The 22,298-nt window shown below is 34.3% G+C and overlaps 1 protein-coding gene across 7 annotated transcripts in view; it reads left to right on the forward strand.

Moving 5' to 3' along the window:
- Positions 1-20,731, forward strand: part of RALGAPA1 (Ral GTPase activating protein catalytic subunit alpha 1) — a 195,892-nt gene extending 175,161 nt beyond the window's left edge. For 6 of the 7 annotated variants that reach the window (XM_020870530.2, XM_070478028.1, XM_070478030.1 and 3 more), the window contains 2 exons: positions 10,529-10,653; positions 19,391-20,731. In XM_020870530.2, coding sequence (XP_020726189.2) covers positions 10,529-10,653; positions 19,391-19,539 — 274 coding nt within the window. In that variant the 3' untranslated portion in view covers positions 19,540-20,731. Of the gene's footprint in view, positions 1-10,528; positions 10,654-11,257; positions 11,289-19,390 lie in introns of all 7 variants that reach the window. The other variant, XM_020870532.2, reaches the window with a different exon arrangement.
- Positions 20,732-22,298: the final 1,567 nt, after the last annotated feature.

Here is a 22,298-nt window from a genome sequence, read left to right on the forward strand (position 1 = left end):
AAGGGACATGATGGATCCTGATTCTTAGTGATAAACCTTTGGGGCCATCAGGGTTGGCATATGGTCCAGTATGATATGAAGGCTTGGGTTCCCTGGCTTCACTTCTTTGGCGTGAAGCTGATAAAACCTGGCTCTTGAGTATTATTTCACTGGACACCAATCATGGGCAGCAGGAACTGCCCATTTAACTCTCTGTGGGAAGGAAGCCCAGAGAGCATTCACAATGGTACCATTGTCGAGTTGCAAACTGCTCTGAACAGCTTGACGGCACTAGGGAGGAGGGGAAGGGGTTGCTTTACTAATTGCTGTTGAGAAAAAGAGAAGCAGCAAAAATAGCTGTTGTGGAACTGATGTTTCTGCATTTACTTATTCTCTCTTGATAAAGGTGTTGATTTTTCTTTAGCACATACCTGCTATCAAAAAGAAAGCAAATAAATATATTTAAGCAACCACCTGTAGTAATTCTCTATTAACAGCCCTTGAGATTATAGCAGAGCAAAAGTCAGTTTTCCTTTATGATATTTTTATGTTTAAATGAAATGAAAATAATGTTTTGTAATCTTGATAGAAATTTAAAATAAGGGAAAGTGGGTTAAAACCACCAAAGTTTATATATCATATAAGGTTAGAAACAAGTTTGGCTTAATTTCCTTTACTGTGTGCTTTTAACAATTCCCGAATATCATCTGAATATATTTAAGCTATACTGATACAGAAATATGAATCAATTTTATGTGTAACAGTCGCAAATGCTGAAATAATCCACTAAGCAAATCTTAAGGTTAAATAGTAGATTTATCATTTAAATGAGTAGGTGATGCCTGTTTCAGTCACTCATCATTGTCTTTCTCTCCTTGAATTCTATTTTGGATATCTTTTTTTAAAAGTGAGGCAGTATATGCTGTAGTATTTGTATAAACACCACTCTAGGTCTTTCCATTTTCTTCTGGTCAGTCTAATCAAGCAGTTGGAGGTTCTCATGCATAAAAACAATGATCTACAACTTAAAAAAATATTAAAAGCTTATTTCAGCCCCCAAGATCCTGACCCCACAATATATTTCCATAGATGATTCTTTTTTTCCAACAGAAATTAAGTTGACTAAATTATACTGCAGTTTTGTAATTTATGCAACATGTCCTTTCAAAGGATCAGGGAGAGTTATTTTAAGAAAAGTTTTTCAATCTATCGATTTTTAAAATTTTGATGTTCTTGCTAAACTGAGGGAAAGTCAAATGCATGTTTTATAAAATTAGTAACATTCTGTAAAATTTAACGAGTATTCCATCTCTCATATCCGCTTAAATTATTTTAGTAAATGAGCACCCACTGCAATATTTCAAAAACAGTAATTCATTGAATACCCATTTTTCCTTTTACTACAGAATAGATTATAGTTAAGTCAAGATTAATGGGTAGATTTTAATGTTAAAGTCCTGTCTCTGAGCCTATTATTCCCTGGGGGCATATAGTGCATTAGTTCAAGCCAATATATTGTTTATCATAGTTTCTATGACACTTTCTTAAATGATGGTTTGCTGTACCCTGTAACTATTTACCATGATAATAAATCACTTCTTGTACTCCCAATAATTATAGCATTTAAACAGAATCTTAATTAAGTTAGTGCACATTTAGGTAGAGATAACACTTAAGTAATTGTACACTGTAAAATTTCACTTAGTTATTTTTTTCCTTTTTTGCAGTCTTCTGACATAACCCAAGTTTAGTATTTATTCCAAACACATTGATTTCCTTAACTTAATGTACTGAAATTTGTGTTCCTAAAAGGAAAAACAAGTGATTGTTTCTAATTTTCCCCCAATATTTTAAAAACTCTTACTCTTAATACTTAGTAGTTCTGAAGCAGTTCTCTGGTGACTGTGAAAGTCTTATTATTACTTAATGATAATATTTTCAAGCAGATCTCACTGAGAATGAGACTACAAAATTTTAATTTCATTAAATTTGAAATCCAAATAACTTAGTTTTTCTTTTAGATGATTTGGTTTATACAACTTTCATGAAAGTGAAACATATACATATTTGATGATGTTAGTGCTTTTTAGAAGCTGCCAATGATTATTGGATTACTAAATCAGGAAGGATTTTCAGAACCTTTAGGTAGGTTTAAATTTTTAATCCTATTTATTTAAGGTTAATCTTTTTAAGTGTGTTTACATAAATTTTGTTATATAGAATTGGGTTTATCAACTTTTTATTTAATGTTTTCATTTAATAATTGACTGATTTATGAGCAATTATATATGGTCCAAATTTTATACAACTCCAGCTTTCAGTAATAGGACTATCCTCACAGTGCCTTAGCACCTGTTATGGATTTTGAGTCATCTGGCAGCCCTTGGGACTTAGATAAAGAAGTACCAGGTGTCCTGCCTGTCTCCTAATTGAGACGCAGTGAAAACAATATAGACTTGGCAGTATGGTTAAAAGGATGGATTAAAGCCCAGCTTTGTCTACTCTGACAAATCACAGCTTTTCCTTCATGGTGTAGATAGTATCAACTACTAAAGAATTTCATTAATATTAGACATCATAAAAATCATACACAATTATTTGTCATAACCTGTTGTGGATTTTCAGAATTTCTGTTAAATAAACAATTCTAAGATTCATGCTGTTTATGGAGGAGAATTTTATTTTTACTGCATATGAACTAGACTCCATGTTTCTTAAAGAAATTAGTTGCTGTAGGAAAGAAATGGAGTGTTAATTTACTAGATCTTTATAAAGTAAGCAATATAGCTTACTTTTATAAAGGAGCAGTGCCTTTTAGTCTATAGGATACTTGATTGCCCTGTATATTTCAGGAAAGTATGCCACTTTACTCCTGATAATAATAGTCATGAGATCCTTGAGTTGTACTTACAAAATGTAATTTACCTATGTACTATATCTCAATAAAATTTTAATTTTCCATTATGTTTTCAAGATCCTATAATGATACTGCTTCAGAATGTTTGAAAATATTTTGTGGCCTTTTAGAACTGAAAAGCCAAATGTGGTTTATTTTCTCATTTTTTAGATCATGCTATAGATTTTTACTATACTACATATGAGATTCAACTATATAAACAAACATTTTTTGAAAATTGCCAATCTTAGAAGTTAAGCTAATAGTCATTGTGTCATCCCTGAGCTGATTAAAATGCCTTTTATACTTTTTTTTTCCATCTAAAATTCGTACCATTGAGATTGTAGAAAGAGCACTGGACTCTTAAATGATCGGGGTTCTAGTCCCAACTCTACCAATCAGTCAGCAGCTTTGTTTTTCTGAGCAAATCTTTATATTCTCCTTCAAGGCAAAGCTTATTGTTAAATAAGCATTTTGCTGCATTTCCTGAAATTAATGTTGGTAGATCTTTATTGTATCCTTCCTCAAGTTCTGACTTGTCCTAAAATATTCTCTATAAATGATGCCTTAGGATCAGTCCTCTCAAGATTGCCTTTTTAAAACCTTAAATATTTAAATTCCCAAGTATTTTTTTCAAGGATATTTTTACCTCTCTTCTTAACGGTGTACAGAGCAGTTTTGGATAACTGCCTAAAATGATTTTGAAAATACCTTTCATTTGATTTTATCTATAGAGATATTCCCAGTTTCTTCCCTTTTCTCCCTTCATTGCAGATGGCCACTTGAATGATAAGAAGTAGAATTGATGGAAAAGTTTTTAATTTCTTAAAAAAAAATCCCAACCAATGGGACAAAATGTTTATTTCAATGCTAAATTGTAATGAGTTGTGATTATGTTGAACATTATAGCATTTCTTCTATAGGCAATTATTTTATGTTAATATCAGCTTTCTTTTAATGTTACACCTTACATAGGTATACATAGTGCTTTACGCACTTCTTTCAAAAAAGGTCAGCTGGCTCAAGGATAGGGGTAGAACCAAACTCTTCCTCATAAGTAAGATTTAAACTCTTGTCTCTAAATTCAATCCTAGGAAGGTCCCAACTATATTTGCCCCAAGGGGGTTTGTCTCTGGAGAGCCTAATTGGGATTAGAGGAAGCAGGCTCTCTGCATAAGTGAAGTCGCTCAGTCATGTCCTACTTTTCGCGACCCCATGGACTGTAGCCTACCAGGCTCCTCCGTCCATGGGATTTTCCAGGCAGAAGTACTGGAGTGGGTTGCCATTTCCTTCTCCAGGGTATCTTCTCAACCCAGGGATTGAACCCGTGTCTCCCGCATTGTAGGCAGATGCTTTCCCGTCTGAGCCACCAGGGAAGTCAGCAGGCTCCTAATCAATTATCAAACTAACTTTATTCATCCCTTCTATAGTTTATAAACAGTCAAGGAGTACTGCTGCGTCTTGTGCTAGGTGCTGGAGACATTAAGATAAAAAGGCATGGCCTCCACCCTCAGACATTAGTCTCCCACTAGCTTATTAGAAGAACAGGCATGAAGAAAGAGGCACACTTGGTGCCTAACAGCTGGCTCTGGAGAGCAGGAAGAGGCCTCGATTTGTGACATTTACTGAGTTCCATGATGTGAAGACTCCCACCAGAGTAATATCAAGCTACCAACCATCTCACAAACTTTGTAAATAATGTAGGTGGTAGTTGCAAAAAATTTTAAGTCACTATGCAAAAGTCTTTCTCTTCCTGCAATTAGCATTCTTGGAATTTTCTATAGAGAGAAGGCAGACGAAATTCCTAACTGGTAAAGCAGCAAAGAAACCACATTCATATGAATGTGGGCAAGTGCTTACTGAATTAGGAATTTCAGAATGGGCCTTGAATCTCTGAGGCTCTGCTGTCGAGCACAGATATAGACATTTCACACTTCGCCTTTACTCAAAAAGGAGTCAGTAGGGTTGTTTGTTTTGGAAAGAAAGCATTAAACTTGAATTTAAGAGGCTATTAGTTAGGCAATGATATGCCTTTGATGTCTGCTTAGAATTTTCATTAACACCTTTTTATGAAAAATTATACTTTATATTCGTTCTTATGTACTACATATGTACACACATATATAAACACATACATATACATACACAAATTTCGATTTCTTTGAAACTAGTCACAAATTACATTGGACGTATAAATCCCCTGATTACACTGTATTATTAAGAAAATTATTGTGGAGAATGAAAGGTGGTTGCTTCTTTAAAACCAAATCTACCTTTTAAAAAATATTACCTTTTGTCTGTTTTTCCTATACATTAGTAAAGTTGAAATAAGTGGCACTAATTAACTGTTTACCATCTCTTTTCGTCATATTCTCTTTTTTTCTCATGAGAAATCAGTTTTCTCAGAATAACTCAGAAGTTCCTCTTGTACGTACCATAGACAAGTTTTATCAAAGCATTCTTGCAAATGAATACATGTATATTTCTTAAACTGATACTGACAAGTGTCCACATGGAGACAACACTTGCTATTTATTAGGTTGGTGCAAACATAATTGTGGTTTCTGACTGTGAATTTTAAATCATTATAGCTAGGCTCAAACGGATCTTTATTAGTCAAAATAAAAACCATTACAATCCACATTTTTTTACTAATAAGAAATAAGTTGGTTTATTCCTATAGCATAAAAATCTGTTGTTTTGGGATTCGATGAACTCTTTTGGAAAGAATTTCTCTGCATTCTGCTGGTAGTGGAAGCATCTTCCCTGCAAGAAATTGTAGAGATTCTTAAAGTGGTCGTTGGTCAGGTGAATATGGTGGATGAGGCAAAACTTAATGGCCCAATTCATTCAACTTTTGAAGCGTCGGTTGTGTGACGCACGCTTGGGCGTTGTCATGGAGAATTGGGCCCTTTCTGTTGATCAGTGTTGGCTGCAGTTCTTGCAGTTTTTAGTGCATCTCATTGATTTGCCGAGCATACTTCTCAGTTATAATGGCTTTACTGGGATTCAGAAAGCTGTAGTGGATCAGATGGGCAGCAGACCACCAAACAATGACCATGACCTTTTTTTGGTGCAAGTTTTGCTTTGGGAAGTGTTTTGGAGCTGCTTCTTGGTCTCACCACACCAAGTTGGGCATTGCCAGTTGTTTAAAATCCACTTTTTGTTGCATGTCACAGTCTGATCAAGAAATGCTTCATTGTTGTTGCATAGAATAAGAGAAGACAGCACTTCAAAACAATGTTTTTATTTCTGGTCAACTCGTGAGGCACCCACTTACCAAACTTTTTCATCTTTCCAATTTGCTTCAAATGCCGAAAGACCATAGAATGGTTGATGTTGAGTTTTTCCACAGCTTCTCATGTAGTTGTAATAGGACCAGCTTCGATGGTCTCTCTCAAATGATCGTTGTCAACTTCAGATGGCCAGCCACTACACTCCTCACCTTCAGGCCTCGCGTCTCCTTTGCAAAACTTCTTGAACCGCCACTGCACACTGTACGTTTGTTAGCAGTTCCTGGGTCAAATGAGTTGTTGATGTTGCAAGTTGTCTCTGCTGCTTTATGACTGATTTTGAACTCAAATAAGAAAATTGCTTGAAATTGCTTTTTATCTAACATTATTTCCATAGTCTAAAATAAATGTAAACAGCAAGTAATAAGCCATTAGCAAAAAAAGGGCAAGAATTGCAAATTAAAATGATGTATAACATAACCACATTAATTCAGAATGTGTTCCAGTATCAAACGGCAAATTTCAACAATACAAAAACCGTAGTTACTTTTGCACCAACCTGATACAAGGACTTGAGTCAAAGGTCAAAATAACTGTTTTTAACATTCAGATTAAAATGTGGCACAGAGAATTCATGCATCTCTTTCCAGGAGTGGGCTGAAATTGAACCCTAGTTTCATAACAGCTGATCTTGATCCAGTGACAGAGGGCCATTATTTATTATTTCATATGTCAGTTTAAAATCAAAAGTAGTTACTTAAAATGAATACTGATGTTAACATTGTGTTAATGAAGTACAGATTGGGTTTAAACTATTTATTTATACTATAAAAAATATTTAGTTCCTTTTTCTTATTTTTAGTATGGGTAATACTCCTTCCCCCCATTTCTGCTTTTGCAGAAAGTAGAAGGAAAGGAGGATTAGTGGATAATTATATTGCTGTGATTGCAGCACCTGTGTGTTATTTCTTTTGATTGGCTAGTTCTGTATTAAAGATTCCTACCAGACAAAAGTCTCCTTCATCAAATGGCTTTTTACTAGCTAGTTTTGGCTTCGGTTGTTTTAGATTTGCAACAAAAACTGTCTTAATTCAACTTAGACTTGTACTTTTAAGTTTTACTCTGAATTTGTAAGTATGCCATCACCTTTTTAGCATCTCACCGATTTCATTTATAATTCAATGCCAATGGCAACATACAATTGCAGTAGGAATATAGCTTGAATTGTTATTATCCATCAGGTTTGTGTAGGCCACTCAATTTGTAGGTACTAATAACTCTTCCCTAGAGAGCTGCCTTTTAAGGAATAAGTGGGTAACCTATTTTAAGGACATATAGGAATTAACTGTTTTGGATTATGGTTACCATTACAGATGCTAACATCACTGTTTAGAACTTTATAATCGTCTTAGTCACAAAAGGCTCCTTGTTTGTGGACTCAGGATTATGGTTTAAGTACTTCGAGTTCAGTATATCACCTTAATATATGTTTTCCAAAGTAAAGGAGAAAAGATGTAAGTACATAGATTGGGTTGCTTTGATATTATTGTTTGTGCTTTTTTTATTTGACTACAGCAAACTTGGAAAATTAGAAAGAATTTAGCTTTTAGAATGTGGTTTACTGTAGTCTACTGTTACTAAGCTAACAGTATTTTCTGAAAATAATCCCCCAAAAGTAAACTGCAGACATCACCATTACAGTTTTTCATTTAAATTCAACCGTCAGTGATTGTTTTCCTTCACTCTGCCGCCTATACTTGAACTTTAAAAATTGTTTAGTAAGCATCATTACCTCTAATGATTTTTTTTGCAATTCTATTAAGTACATCATGTGGTTTTTCTATAAAATGAATACATTATGTCTAGATAATTTTAGTTTGTATAGCTTTATTATTGAAGTTTCTTGAGAGTTTTATGAATCTCCTTTTATATAGTGAAGTAGAATTACACCCCAAAATGTATCTTCTCTAGATATTCATGTCTTGTTCAAATAAATTTTACTACTTTGGAAGTATTCTGCTTGCTTTAGAAATACTAAATTTGCTTTCTCTCTGCCTAATTTTTGTGTAAACTCTAAATATAATAAGATAAAGTAAAATATTTCATTTATAGGCCCTCTGAAAGTAGAGCATTTTAAAAGCAGGTAGGTGTCTCCACCCTACTTTTCATGAAGCATTTTACCCATTCAAGCAGACTTTTAAAAACAGCTTGTTTTGATAGCAGACTGTTCTCCTGTGGGCCTTCAGCCTTTGCTTCCTGGCAGCACCTTTGGTGCGAAAAGAGAGTGATCAATTGGGAGACTATCAGTGCCAGCATGCATAGCGTGATAAGTTAACACACCACTGGGAATTTCTAGGGCCCACCAAGATACTTCACTTCTAATGTGCTAACAAGCTCATTTTTCTACCTCTTGCCTCTTCAGTTATTTTTTTTCTCAGAAGAGCTTAGAAGTTGAGTGCATCAGGCATAATGAAAAGCTCTGTAGGAGGGAGAAGCAATAACCCCATTTTTCCCTTTTCAGCCAAATAGAAAATTAGTTTCTGGTAATACACAAAGGCCAGTATTTTTTGTACAAGGGGCACTGCTGTGAATCAAAGGACTCTATTAACTGCAGAAAATTCGGCAGCTGTGAATCTCCCCCAATGAAAAAAGTACTTTCCAACAAGTTGTGAGATATGTGGTATTATTTAGATTGAACCATCAGTTTCATCCCCTTTCATTTATAACCATATACTCTCTTTTAAAAGTGTGCTATATTACTTTTCTGGGTTAATACTCAAAAATGTCTGCATGATCCTTCTATAAAATCCTTACTGCTGATCATTTTAATATAGCATCTTTTCCTGTTGCTACCCATTGCAGGAGTGAAATCATTTTGAAGTTCAGCCCCAGAAGTGAAAAGAACAGATTACAAGGAATTGGAATTAAGATTATTTGAATATTTGATATATAAAATGTAATATAAGAGATTACTCAAGTCATTTAGATGGCAAAAGACATCACAGTCTTAAGTCAAGTGCATAATGAATATAGACTTAACTTTATAAGGCATCAGAAATGCCTCGTAAATGTAACTGGCTATGGGATCTCACACTGAATTAACATTTTAAATTATCTTCCTCTCAAAATTTTTTCTTGGTCTTGATTATAGACCTGGTCTACAGTTTAAAGAACTGAAGAACAAAAATTGAATTGCAATTTTAAAAAGAAAGAATAATGAATTTTGAGGGTAAAATATTAAAATGGGTTTTAGGGGAAATTCAATGAATAGGGAAGAAGAAACAGGCAAATTTTTATTATCCTTCGTACTTATTTATATGTTTTATGTAAATCTATATGTTTTATGTAAATTTATGTTTTATGTAAAGCCTATCAACGTAGCACACTGAGTACAGCAGGAAAACTTTAAAAAGTTGTAGAAGAGAGGTTAACGGATTTCTCAGTTCAGGAACTGTACGACATGAAGTCAGCGTGTGAGTTTTTCCTGATAATTGTATGTTGCTGCCTGCTGCTCTACATTTTGACAGCCATTTCCATAGTTGCTTTCGTGAACAACAGAAATATTCTCTCTCTTTCTCGCCTTCTCTGTGCTAACAGCACAATCAGGCCTGCTGAAACAGGAAGCCTGGAGTGGGTTGTTCAAAAGCAACAACACTTCAAGGTACTGGTTGCTTGTCAATAATATCAGAGAAGAAAATGCGGTGAAAGGGAAGTACAGTATTTTTCTGTCAGTGTCAGTGCCCTGTAGATGCTTTTGTTAGACAGTATTTAGGAGTCCTGTGGACTCTTTGCAAATATTCCTGCCTGTTTCAGTGTTATAATTGACTACGTATTTTTTTCTGACATACAGATTCAACTGTGTATTTATCTTAACTGCATGGAGTTATTCAAGGATTACAGCAACAGTAGTCTTCCATTCAAAATGAGAACAATTGTTGGGAAAATGCAGGGATTTAGAAAAAGAAGAAGATATGCAGGAATTTTTCACAATAAATCATTGCAAATGAAAAATAGAATTTCAGACATAGTATTTTAAGCAGCATTATAATATTTATCATGTGGCTTTTCAGAGTACATCTGCAGATCGAAGCTGCTTAACCAGACAAGATGAGCCTAGGCTGCCCTGGTAGCAGTTGAATCCTCTTCCAAGTAAACTGTTAACCTTTCTTTCTTCCAACAGTTTACTGTTAGTTATATTCTAATAAATGTATCCCTGTTAAGTTACCCCAGGTATAGTGGTGTCCAAAAGAGTAAACTTATGTTAATAGCTACATTTTTTTACTCTTTGTGATATGCAAGAATAGTTGGCGAATATATTTATTAAGAAGTAATGGCTTAGCAGTGATAGGCCTTTTTGAGCAGATCTGTTCTTTTCTGATGTAAGCTGCACTTAAGTTCAACCTTAACTGAAGGAAATCAGCTATGAGGAGAGAGCACGGTATCTGCAAACGATTGTCCAGCACCATTTAGAACCAACGACATTTGAAGATTTTGCAGCACAGGTTTTTTCTCCAGCTCCCTACCATCATTTACCATCTGATGCCGGTAAGGTTAAAAGCAAGTATTAGTTACTGGTCATTATTCGAACTTGAAATGCAATACCCTTTTGTTCTGAGAATAAAACAAAACTCTTAATGAAAAACTTACTTGAATACAATTCCAGTCATTGAAGTATAGATATTTTTCATCATTATTTTCATATTTGGGCTATAAATTTGATTTATACTTTCTTTTACCTAAATACAGTTCCTTTAAACATCAATGGTCTTCATTAAAAACACATACACTACATTTTATCTTAGCTAAAGGGCAGTAACAATTATGTTTCACAGAATCATTGCTGAAGTATCTGCAAAAGAAACACAGTTGAGCAGGCACTCTCAGATTTGGAGGATCAAATTTTATGGCCAAGAATATTGCCTTATCATCTCTGATTTTACAAATAAAGTTAAAATAACTGGTCTAGATTTAGAAGTACTTAACAGAGTAAATTATTTGTAATATTTGAAGATTATAAGAGGGTACTGCATTTTTACAATTAACTAATTTTTAAGAAATCAGTAAGAAAATAAATGACTCATGGCCTTCCTATTCTGTAATACTTTGCACTCCTTATGATTGTTTCATTTATTTTATTTTCCCTCTTTAGATCATTAAATATCAGTTCTGTTTATCTGAAGGTAAGACAAAGTGTCACACAAAACACCCTTTGTTCTTCCCCCATTTCCTTTTTTAAAAGTTAGCAAGCACTAAGCTTGTAACTCAGTTAATAAGCAAACTTAACACTGCCCTGGTTCATACTAAACATTTCAGAAATTGTCACTAAATTTCTTCCAGAATTATACTTACTAACCTAGGTCTGCATGAAACACTAACATTGGTTCTGGGATAAAAATAACTAATAATAGAATCCTTGGTTGAAGTTAGTTACACCTTGTTGTATTGACCTTTTTATTTCTCAGCATGAAAAAGTAGTCCTACTGAACTGAAATGGTGTGTCTGTATTTTGTAATGTGTTGCATTGTTACTGGATATCCTTACTCATCAAATAGTTATTGTCGTGTGCCTTACACTGTACTAGGCACCTGAAATACAAAAACTATTTTAATGATGCTCAAGGGAAGCAGGAAAAAAGAATACAGGATACTTGAAATTCATTTTAACAAGCCTTCAAATTCTCTTTATACTATATAAGTTTTCTTTGTATTAAATAAGTTTAACAGGCACAGTACTTTTCTGGACTAATTGGCTTGAAAAAAATAACAATAATTCTCAATTGAGGTTTAGTCTGTGAAATTAAAGTTTCAATTCCTGTCACCATTTAATTGGCCATTATAAAAATAATTTTACAAAGAAACTTGGAGCCCTTTCAATTAATAATATAAAATACCTAACAGAGAAAATTATATTAGACTGGGTTCAATCTTCTGAAAGATTTAAAAAGTCTTAAGGTTTGCTTTGGTGGATTGACACTATCTGAAATTACTCAGCTTGGCATTAAGAAAGATGGTAAAAGAAAGATACTAAAATTAATGAACAACAAAGTAAAAACTAGTTAAGTATACCTGGATATTTCATTTTTAATAGAATATCTGATAAAATATCAGACTACATTATTGAAATAGACATGAACACTTTTGTGTATCATAGCTGAACCATAAGTTTCACAAGTGAAAATATTGATAAGACCATGTTCAGACTAACTTCTCCCCTTAAATGTATACAGGCTGTCGGTTTTTATGTTGTAGTTGTTTACTAGCTGGAGTCCTTCATATTCCTGTTCTTAATGTTTTTCTTATATTTTATGTATTATCCTGCACATTTGACCAGATACTAATATGGGAAGTAAGTAGTATTCTCACTTTCTGAGACTTCAGGTAAAGGATGATGATACAGCAGCCAACTCAAGGCTCTTTGGTTAATTTGGGGGTGAGGGGGTTGTGGCTGGTCTTAGTCGCAGCTTGCAGGATCTAGTTCCCCAACCAGGGATCAAATGAACCCTGGCCCCCGCATTAGAAGAAACCCAGAGGTCCCAGCCACTGGACCACCAGCAAAGTCCCTGGTTAATTTTTTTTCCAATTGTCTTTGCTTTTAGGAACCATTAGAAACATGACCTTGAGTTTTTTTTAAAGGTCTTTTTACCTGTAAATAACTTTTCCAGTATTACTGAATACATTTTTATGCTTTTTTACAGACTTGAATAGTTATGAAAGATAAAATTTTTATCAGAGTAGTTTTAAGGTGTTTTTTTTTTTTAATGTGGACCATTTTTAAAGTCTTTATTGAATTTGTTATAATATTGTTTCTGTTTTGTGTTAGATTTTTGGGGCGCAAGGTTATGTGGGGTCTTAGCTCCCCGACCAGGGGTGGAGCCCACACACCTACGCTGGAAAGCGAAGTCTTCGCCCCTGGACCCCCAGAGAGACCCCAGAGTGGTTTTCAACTCAACACAATAATATAAAAAAGAAAACATTTACCCATTTACAGTAGCAAAAACATAATGACATCTGAAGAATGATTCTTTGCCCCAATCAGCTCAGATTTTGATTTTCCTGTCACAAACCAACTCATACATGCAGAACTCCCTTTAAAGTTATAAGTTAAAGTATAGAGAGAAGACATAAAATAGGCCATATAATAGCCATATGAACCTGACTTATGGTTTGTAAAAATTGCATAGTAGTGTGAAGATTTTTAGGTTCATTATTACTTTTTAATATAATGAAAAAATTGATTTGCCACACTAAGGAAATGGCATTCAGAACTGCAGTTGAGAATCAATTTAGATAGCCAATGCATACCACATCTATATAAACTAATACTAATCAATATAATAAATTGAAATTATGTTTTAAAGGAATACAAGAATGATAATCATATAAAGGATATAATTCTGTTCCTTCTAACCAAACCTGTAATATAATTCTATTCAGTAGAATAGTGGAAAAATACTACGATAAGTGTACTTAACTTGGCTCAAGCTTATTTAATACCTACTTCCTGTATAACAGTAATTTTAATCAGTTGTGATGACATTGAAATCCAAGGAGGATTTTTCTAGGTAATTTTTAGTATTATTTAAATAGACATGAAAAACATTTTTGTTGTATCATAGTTGATCCATAAATTTCATAACTATATTTTCTCAAAATGGACTCTGTCTGTGGCAGTAGACTGATACTTAAGGGAAATTATTTTTATCCCTAAGGTCATTGAAGGAGATATCGTGATGTCACACATTGTTGATCTTCCATAACCACATTAAAACATTATTAGATTTTTCATGTCCTTTATTTAAAAAAAAAATTACAGGAAAAAAATCCCTTTATCTTTGTCAGGCATGTGTGTGGAAAATATCAAAAGTTTTACAGTGACCTTCTTTTTTAACGTCTTAATATTCATGAACACCTCTCCTCTAGCTCTAAACTTAGAAATTACTCCTCTTCCTGGTCAGATTATATTGGCAGTTCAAAATCCTGTATTTTCCCCTAATGTCATATTATCTTCTCAAACTAACTCTTGTCTTTTCTCCTCCACCCCAAGTCTTTTCCAGTGTTATGTTTTTTTACTATCATCAGCCATAAGTATTTTTGAATACATTCTGTTAGTAGCATATCTAGAGTTACCTCTAATACTCTGTTATTTCAGTTGAACTAGTATTAGATACCTCCCTTTGGATTTGTTTCTCTACAGATTGTTAGAGATTTTAATATTTTAAAAAGTAAAGGGTTGATTGGTACTTGACTCCCTCTCAACTTGCACATATATACATATACACACACACATATACATGTACAGTTGACCCTTGAACAACATGGGTTTGAACTGCACAGGTCCACTTACACATGCATTTTTTTTCAGTAGCAAATATTACAGTACTGCACAATATTAGATTGGTTGAATCCATGAATGCAGAACCACAGATAGAGGAACAAGAACTACCTACCTATAGGGAGAACTGCATATATAGAGGGCTGACTATAAGTTACAGGCATATTACATAGAGAATTGACACCCCTAATCCCCACATTCAAGGGTCAACTATATCTATACATAAATAAATGTATATCTACATATACATACCACTTTGTTTAATTACCTTTAGAAAACATACAGGTTCCTAAGTAAATATTCTAAAAATTAGTAATAAGATTCAAATAATCCAAATAGTGATTAAGAAGACCTATAGTAGAATCTAATCTTTCTTCATTCCAACCTCAGTTTTGCTATTAATTCATAAAATCTATATTGCCACATGTAGATGAGACAATATTACAATTGTCAGGCCCATCTCTTTGAATCTTTCAATGGAATGAATCATCAAAATTTAGCCATTAAAGTTTTCTCCTGTTCCCAGACTTTGAAATGATCTAGAAGAAAACATTTTAGCTTTTCAGAAGATAGTTATTTTATATATATCCTAAGTATTATTTGTGAGTGCCAATAGAAAATCATCTGCCTTTGACATATAAGCTATACGTTTGTTTACTGTGTTTTTAAAAACAAATTCCTAATGATATTTATTTATCAGTAGGTTAGCCTCAAATTAAAAGCAGCCAAATATATTCTAAGTATTTTGAACTTAGAAATTTGGCTTGTATGTTGACCAAGAAGCAGATAATATTAATCTTAAATAAAGTCCATTAACCTTTAAAAACAATAATTACTAGGTTCAGTTTTCACATAGACCAGTCATTCAGATATAAAATTTGTGTAATGAAAATAACAATAATTGAACAATCACTGTGCATCCTCTAATTGAATCTCCTATGAGATGAAAACCAAAAAAGTTTACCCAGTCACCTGGTAGTCAGAGTCTGACTTCAGAGTGCACAGTCTTAACTACTATAATTATTCATTTAGTCTAAATATTTTCAGTCCCATCTTGATATTGAGGGAGGAGAGAAATTGCCCAGTAACCTGTCACGTTTGCAAATTAGAGTTTGTTAAAAATTTTTATTTTGAAGGCTCTACTTTTCCATCCATTGAAAAATCTTCATTATTTTTTATATAGTTTTAAGGTTGCCGTGGGAGAACTATGGGCTTTGGAAGTCAGACTGATCTGGATTTAAATTCTAGTTCTGCTGTTTATTATCTCCATGAACTCAAATGAATTCATTTACCCTAAACTGGCGTGCTGCGATTCATGGGGTCGCAAACAGTCGGACACGACCGAGCGACTGAACTGAAACCCAGCTTTCCCATTTGTAAGGAAATAAAATACAACAAGTTTAGACTGATATGTTCTCAGTCTGCAATAATGGTAGTTCTTGAATATCTTAATAAGAAACCTCATGTTTGCCTGTATTTCTGTGTTGTTTTATTTTAAATTATGTGTTAACTTTATGACATTCAGTGGTGCGTCCACACTAATTTTAACCACACATCTACTCCTTTAACGGTATTAAAGCAGTAAGATTATTTGGGTAATCTGTTCTTTAACAAAGGTTATATTTTGTAGGAATATTAACATAAAAGTGGATAAATTCTCTATTTTCCCCCAAACTAAATGGTTATGTTCTCCACATTTTACCAATTAACATTTTGTTATTGGTCATTTTCTTCAAAAACTATTTATAGTTTCTCTCCCGTCTTTTCTAATCTTCATCTGTTTTGATTTAAAGTCTGTTAAGTTTTGCTCTTATTGTAGTTTTATTGTATACCTGCTATATGTCAGGGTCTTTGCATTTGTAGGCATTCATTCCCACAACTTTGGAATACAGCTAGTATTGTCTCCATTTTACAAATAAGAAAGCTGTCTCAGGTTAGTTTGCCCAGTATCCAGCAAACTAAACTTGTCATTTAACTTAGTCTGTCTAACCCTTGCCTGTGCTGTTTCTAACATGACGCTACCTCTTAGTTCAATATTATTTAGAATTGCTTTCAAAGTCACAATATTTTTAAAGGCATCATTTAGTAGCTCCAGTAAGTTTAGCAGTTTTAAATGGGTCAAACCTGTCAGCAAGTAGTATAATCAAAGTCACAACAAATAACGATCCATTAAGTGCCCTTTTATAACCTTTATAGATCCCCAGAGTCATATTCTTCATGTTGCTTGTAATAAAGTTCATTGTAATCAGTGTACAAAATATGAATCAATATATTGTACCATCAAGATACAGACACCAGTCTGTGTGAGTACTGTAAAAACATTAGTAATAGATACATTTTGTAAAGCATAGGAGCATATACTTTTTAAACTTGATACTTGAGAATATGTTATTGATAGAGATAAGTCAGTATTCTTTATGACTCAGGTGACATAACTCAATACTTAAAGTAGGATGTGAAATGAAGTGCAAGTATCACATTATTCTTTAAATCTAAAACTGAGATCTATCTATCCACCATTGATTATTTATGGAATTTGGGTATGCTGAGTATCCAGCACAAACATCATTTGCTAAAACGTGAGGAAGTCCTAATAGCTCTATACCACACACACACTAAAAAGTCCGATTTGACTCAGTTGATTGAAAAGGGGTTCACCTTGAAGGCAGTAAGGGGGACATAGAGGAATTGCTGTTTTTGAAAAAAAAAAAAGTTCTTTGAATTTGGCATACTCTAAGCAGCGTTCCTTTCTGTGATGATGGAAATGTTCTATGTCTGCACTGTCCATTAGGGTTGCCACTAACCACTTGTGACTGCTAAACAATTTAAAAGTGGCTAGTGCATCAAGGAGCCAAATTTTAAATTTTCATTTAATTAACTGTAATGTGGCTATGGCTACCATGTTGGACAGCACAGCCCAAGAGAATCTATGATTGAGTGATTAGGATAACCTGCCACCAGTACAATGAACACTTGAAAAGGTAGATGTTTATAGAATTTCTCATAGACCTTTTTTTTCTTTTCTTTTTTCCTATTTGAACTTGTTTTGTTAGCGGGTAAGTATAGCATTTGAATGTACAAGCATTTGTCCATTGTGAAACTTCATCACCGTAACACATTGCATGCCCAATTGTATTTCATAATAAAAACCTGATTACTGTCTTCTCGGCTCCTCTGTTAACACCTGTAAAATTCTGCACTATGTCGCTCATATCTGTTATCTGTCTTCTCTTTTGTTTTCTCACTTCTGCTCGCTACTCCATTTCTTCATTCACAACAAAGAAAGAAATGCAGTGATAGTTCTCTTCCTCCCAAAACCTCCTCTAGAAAACATTGGCCATCTCAAGGTAAACAGACATGGGAAGGCCTCTCATGACTGGCCGGAAAAAAGTATGCATTACCCGAAAAGCATGAGCTACTGCTCTTCACCTTCCTTCTGCCACCCATCTGCAGTGCTCCCCTAAAAAGGGCCGTGGATTCATATTCTCTAAAGATTTCCAGTATGGGTCCAGCATGAACCAGTTCAGATCTTTGGGAAGAGTAAGGGCGAACAGAAGTACATGTCCTCCTTGTATTTTGAAGGCCAGCCTCATTTCAGTTAGAAAAGAAAGAATGTTGGAGAAGTTACTTTAGGATTAGGATTAGAATTAGGATTAGTGATAAAATATTTTTTCCTTGACAATATACTTGTTTTTCCTTGACAATGTATACTTGTTCTTGAGTATACTATTTGACCTTGAAAACACTTCAAAGTGTTCTACAGAGATACATTCTTAATTTTCTAAAATATCTCAGTAGGATCTGTACCCCTTATTGAACAGTTTTGTTTCCTTATAAATATTCATAACTTAAACTTAGGCACTAGTGTCTCATTATGTGGAAGTAGTGTATCAGTATTCCCAAACTCAGAGTGTCAGCGAGGCGCTCCAGTGGCTAACAGATGTGCCGGAGTTTCCTGCAGAGTAAGGAGCTGGGTCAGCTGAAGCCTGCAGCTTGTGTCATGCACCTTTGTTTGTGACACACACGGTTTTTATGTACATAAAGGAAGCCTGGATTAAAGTGCCTAAAAATATACAGAATTTTTAAAATTTTGTTCTTTGCAGATTTTTTTGTTTTTTCAGGGGTTTTAATTTTTAATGAAATATTTGAGTGCCTATAGTATGCAAAGTTCTGTACCACTGCTGTAAATTAGAGAATCGCAATTCATAGAAATAACATCAAGGGTGAAGAACTGCTTTGTACGTGATACGAAGAATTTTCCAATTTTTCTTCTTTTAAATATTTAAATCTACTGACTCTACTGGTAACTACAGAAGTTTAAGAAAACAAGAGCATTACTTCTCTCTTCTAAATTGAGACATTTTGAGAGAGCAGCTTTTTCTTTTTGAACTGACTTTCAGATGAGAGATCTTGTCCTCACCCTCCTCTCCCCCTGGAATTTATCTTGTTCCTTCCTAAAACATATTTAAATTTAACTTCCTAGCATGTTTAATTGTCTCATACTACTAAGTTCCTTTTGGGAACGTTTGGTGCTGTTTTATTTTCCAGTTTCAGCAGTGAAGGCCCTTTTGTTGATTATATTCTGTACCCGAGAGATAGGAATTGGTCCTTCTCACCTGCTTCTTAAGCCCTCACATGCATGCTGATGGTGCTTTGGATCCCTGTCCTTTCTGTCCCAAAGATCTTGCTTCCCATTGCTTCTTCTGGGGAGCCCTCTGGTTGGTTCTGGTTCTGGAAATAATAATTGGTGCTTTCTGGCTACTATAATGACATGAGCCCACCAGATCACTGGGTTTTAAATAAAATACTAGTAGACTGTTGTAACAAGCAAATCTGGGGCTTGCTTTTTCCTCTCAAAAGACCTCACTAAGGTCTTTGGATCTCTAGCAGAGAAGTTACTCTTGTAGGAGAGCCAGAGGATTTGCACTAATGCGCTTGTTGTTTCCCACAGGCTCCTACCCAGAGATCCTACCCAGTGAAACTCCCACAGCGGCACAGGTAGACGGGGCCGACCTGGCCTCTCCAATGTCTCCTCGAACGAGCAAAAGCCGCATGTCCATGAAGCTGCGTCGCTCCTCTGGCTCCGCCAATAAGTCCTAAGGAGACAGCAGCCTGGCAGTGGCCACCAGTAGCCACCTTAGCATGAACATGGCGTTAACCCTTCCAGGCTTTGTGTTTGCCGTAATATGCATGTTCCTTCCTGAACATTTATTTTAGAAAACACTGGATTTCAATAATTTGTAACTTAGTGTTTTAGATTTGGGTTGTTTATTCCGTTGGTTTTTCCCCCCACACTCCAAGCTGCCATATGAGGGAGGAATGGGTGAAGCTTTATTCTACACCCTTTACCTTCCCTCAATAATTATGTCTAAGTAGTTTTACTTTCAATTTCATAATTAATTTTGAGCCAAAATATAATTGGACAGATAGCCTCATGATTTTATCGTGCCCCATTACAACTTTATGGCTCAGTAAATATATAATTTTTTAATAAATGTACATCTCTAAACATTTGTAAAGTTGTGGCAAAAGTTGCAGATCTGTTAATACACTTGATGTGTATGGATTATTTATGTTATCAAAATAAACCACTTAAATGGTCTTTTAGCATCTCAAGTTCCAGCTGAAATAATTTTAGCATTACCTTTTTCTTCCCAAAGCAGTCTCATTTCTTGGCTGTGCAGCAGGTGATGCCATGACATATCTAATAACCAGAAAAATCACTGTGCTGAACTCTGATTCATGTTTAGCTTCCAGATATTTTTCTAATATTTTGCTTTTTAAATGGTATCACTGTTAAATGCCACTTCTGTTTTGAGATTATGGCCCCTTATTATTGGCTGCTGGACCCTGGTATATCTATGTTCTTTCTTAAGTACCAAAAAGGGAAGAATGAGGTGGGGTGGGTAGGAAAAAAAAAAAAAAGAAAACTTTTCTAAGTGTGTGGCTTAAATTATGTGTATTATTTTAAAAGAAAAGGGAACATGACCCAGGAGTCTAAATTAATCTATATTGTTAATATTGAACATGCAGGTGCAGGTTGGTATACATTCCACCCTCCAGAAATACTTTCCTACAGTAGATAAGCTGCTCACATTTTGCTCACATTTTTTTTTGAACGAGCATCTCCTAAAGAAATGTAGCATGACATTGGTACTAACTGCATGTGTAAATACATCATATCGGCAAACTATAAAATATAAATTATGTATCATCATTCATGTAGTATCTACAAATTTGTAACAGTGGAAAAAAGATGGTATTTAATAATACAATAAAAATATTCTTATCATTTTGTGTTCATGAGTGGTCTTTTATATTTTTTCAGACTTAATAAGTAGGGCCATAAAGCATAAACCTAGGTTTATCTTAGCTAATCATGAAAAATGAATTTTAATTCTCTTCTTTGGATACACCCCAATTTATTTCTCAGAGATCCTAACCACAGTTACTAAAAATACAATTTTCACTTTCATAGCCTTTCGCCAGAAACTTCCTCCAATGCACTTGGTTAAAGCATCTGTTTATCTCACCCTCATGCTTCTTTGATTACTTAAATTTTACTTTTTTTGATAATACATATTCAGGAACAAAACTTTTTACAGTTTGTAAAGGAAGCTTTCAGAGTTCCTGTGCACTTAAAATTTTGATTTCCTTATAAATAAAAACAAATTCCTATGAAACTATGTAGAAAACAAACTAAAATTCCCGTTAAAGCTTATATAAAGGATAAACATGGATAGAGAGAGCCCTGGGAACAAGAGTAAACAATATAGACAGTTTCCCACAACCAAAGTGAAGAACTGCAAAAAAGATAAAATAACCTACTTACAAATTTCTATAGTGCTTTTCCTTTAAAAAAGAAATGAACAAGTTAATGGTTTGATAATATGTAACAAATTGAAAATACTAACGTAAAAATACTGAAGTTAATTAGCACAGTTAACATTTTACTCATCTTCAAATAAACTATTCACTAACTTTGAAAAAGAAGAAAATATTTAAAATATTTTCTGTTGACATTTTTGGGTGGTAAAGTATCTGTAATATTTGAAGAATAGTATATCCCTTGCTTTTTGGAGTTCAGTCTATGCAGCCATACTTCCAAGGAAAATCTCCCATTTATGCACCATTATAATCATTTACAAAATATAATTTCTCTTTGTATTCCGACTAAGTGGGTCACCAAGATTACTGGCTTTGGGGAGATGAGAAGTGTGGCATTTAGAAACAGGCTGTGTTCAATGGGATTCTTTATAGACAAACACAGAACACAACAAAGCACCAGCTATGTACATTTATTTGGTGGTAAGCATCTTACAAATATGGGCTACCTGTCCAGCAGTACTCAGCCAGTGTTCCAAACTCTGGCTATTAGGGCACAGGTACAGAACGCATGCTAAATATGGTTTACAAAAAGAAATTCAAAGCCAGGTTGCTGTTGAAATATTGAATGAATTGCTATTCATTTTCATAGTGGGTTATAAGTATTAACATCTTCCTTAAGCTGAACATATTGTTATATATAATACACATTATAAGATTTACAACAGAAGCATTCAAACAAGTTGGATGAAATCCTACTAAAACTGAAACTTTAAGAAATGAGTTCTGTATTTCCCAAAAGCTTATATTAAAGGTTCCTGAATACTGCACACAAAAGGGCTAGAGGTGAGAATCTGGGAGGGGCCTCAACTCCTTTCAGTAAGAGGTGTTATTCCCCACCTCCAGACACTAGCTTCAGAGTGGACTAAGCATTGAGAAAAGGAAAGTTTACAAGGAGATCTCCACATCACTCAAAAGTTCGCAAACATCTTACATTTCCTGCCCACAGACACTGGTCTTGTATTTCCCACCCA

Source organism: Odocoileus virginianus, chromosome 16 (genome assembly GCF_023699985.2).
Source record: "Odocoileus virginianus isolate 20LAN1187 ecotype Illinois chromosome 16, Ovbor_1.2, whole genome shotgun sequence".
Lineage (NCBI taxonomy): Eukaryota > Metazoa > Chordata > Mammalia > Artiodactyla > Cervidae > Odocoileus > Odocoileus virginianus.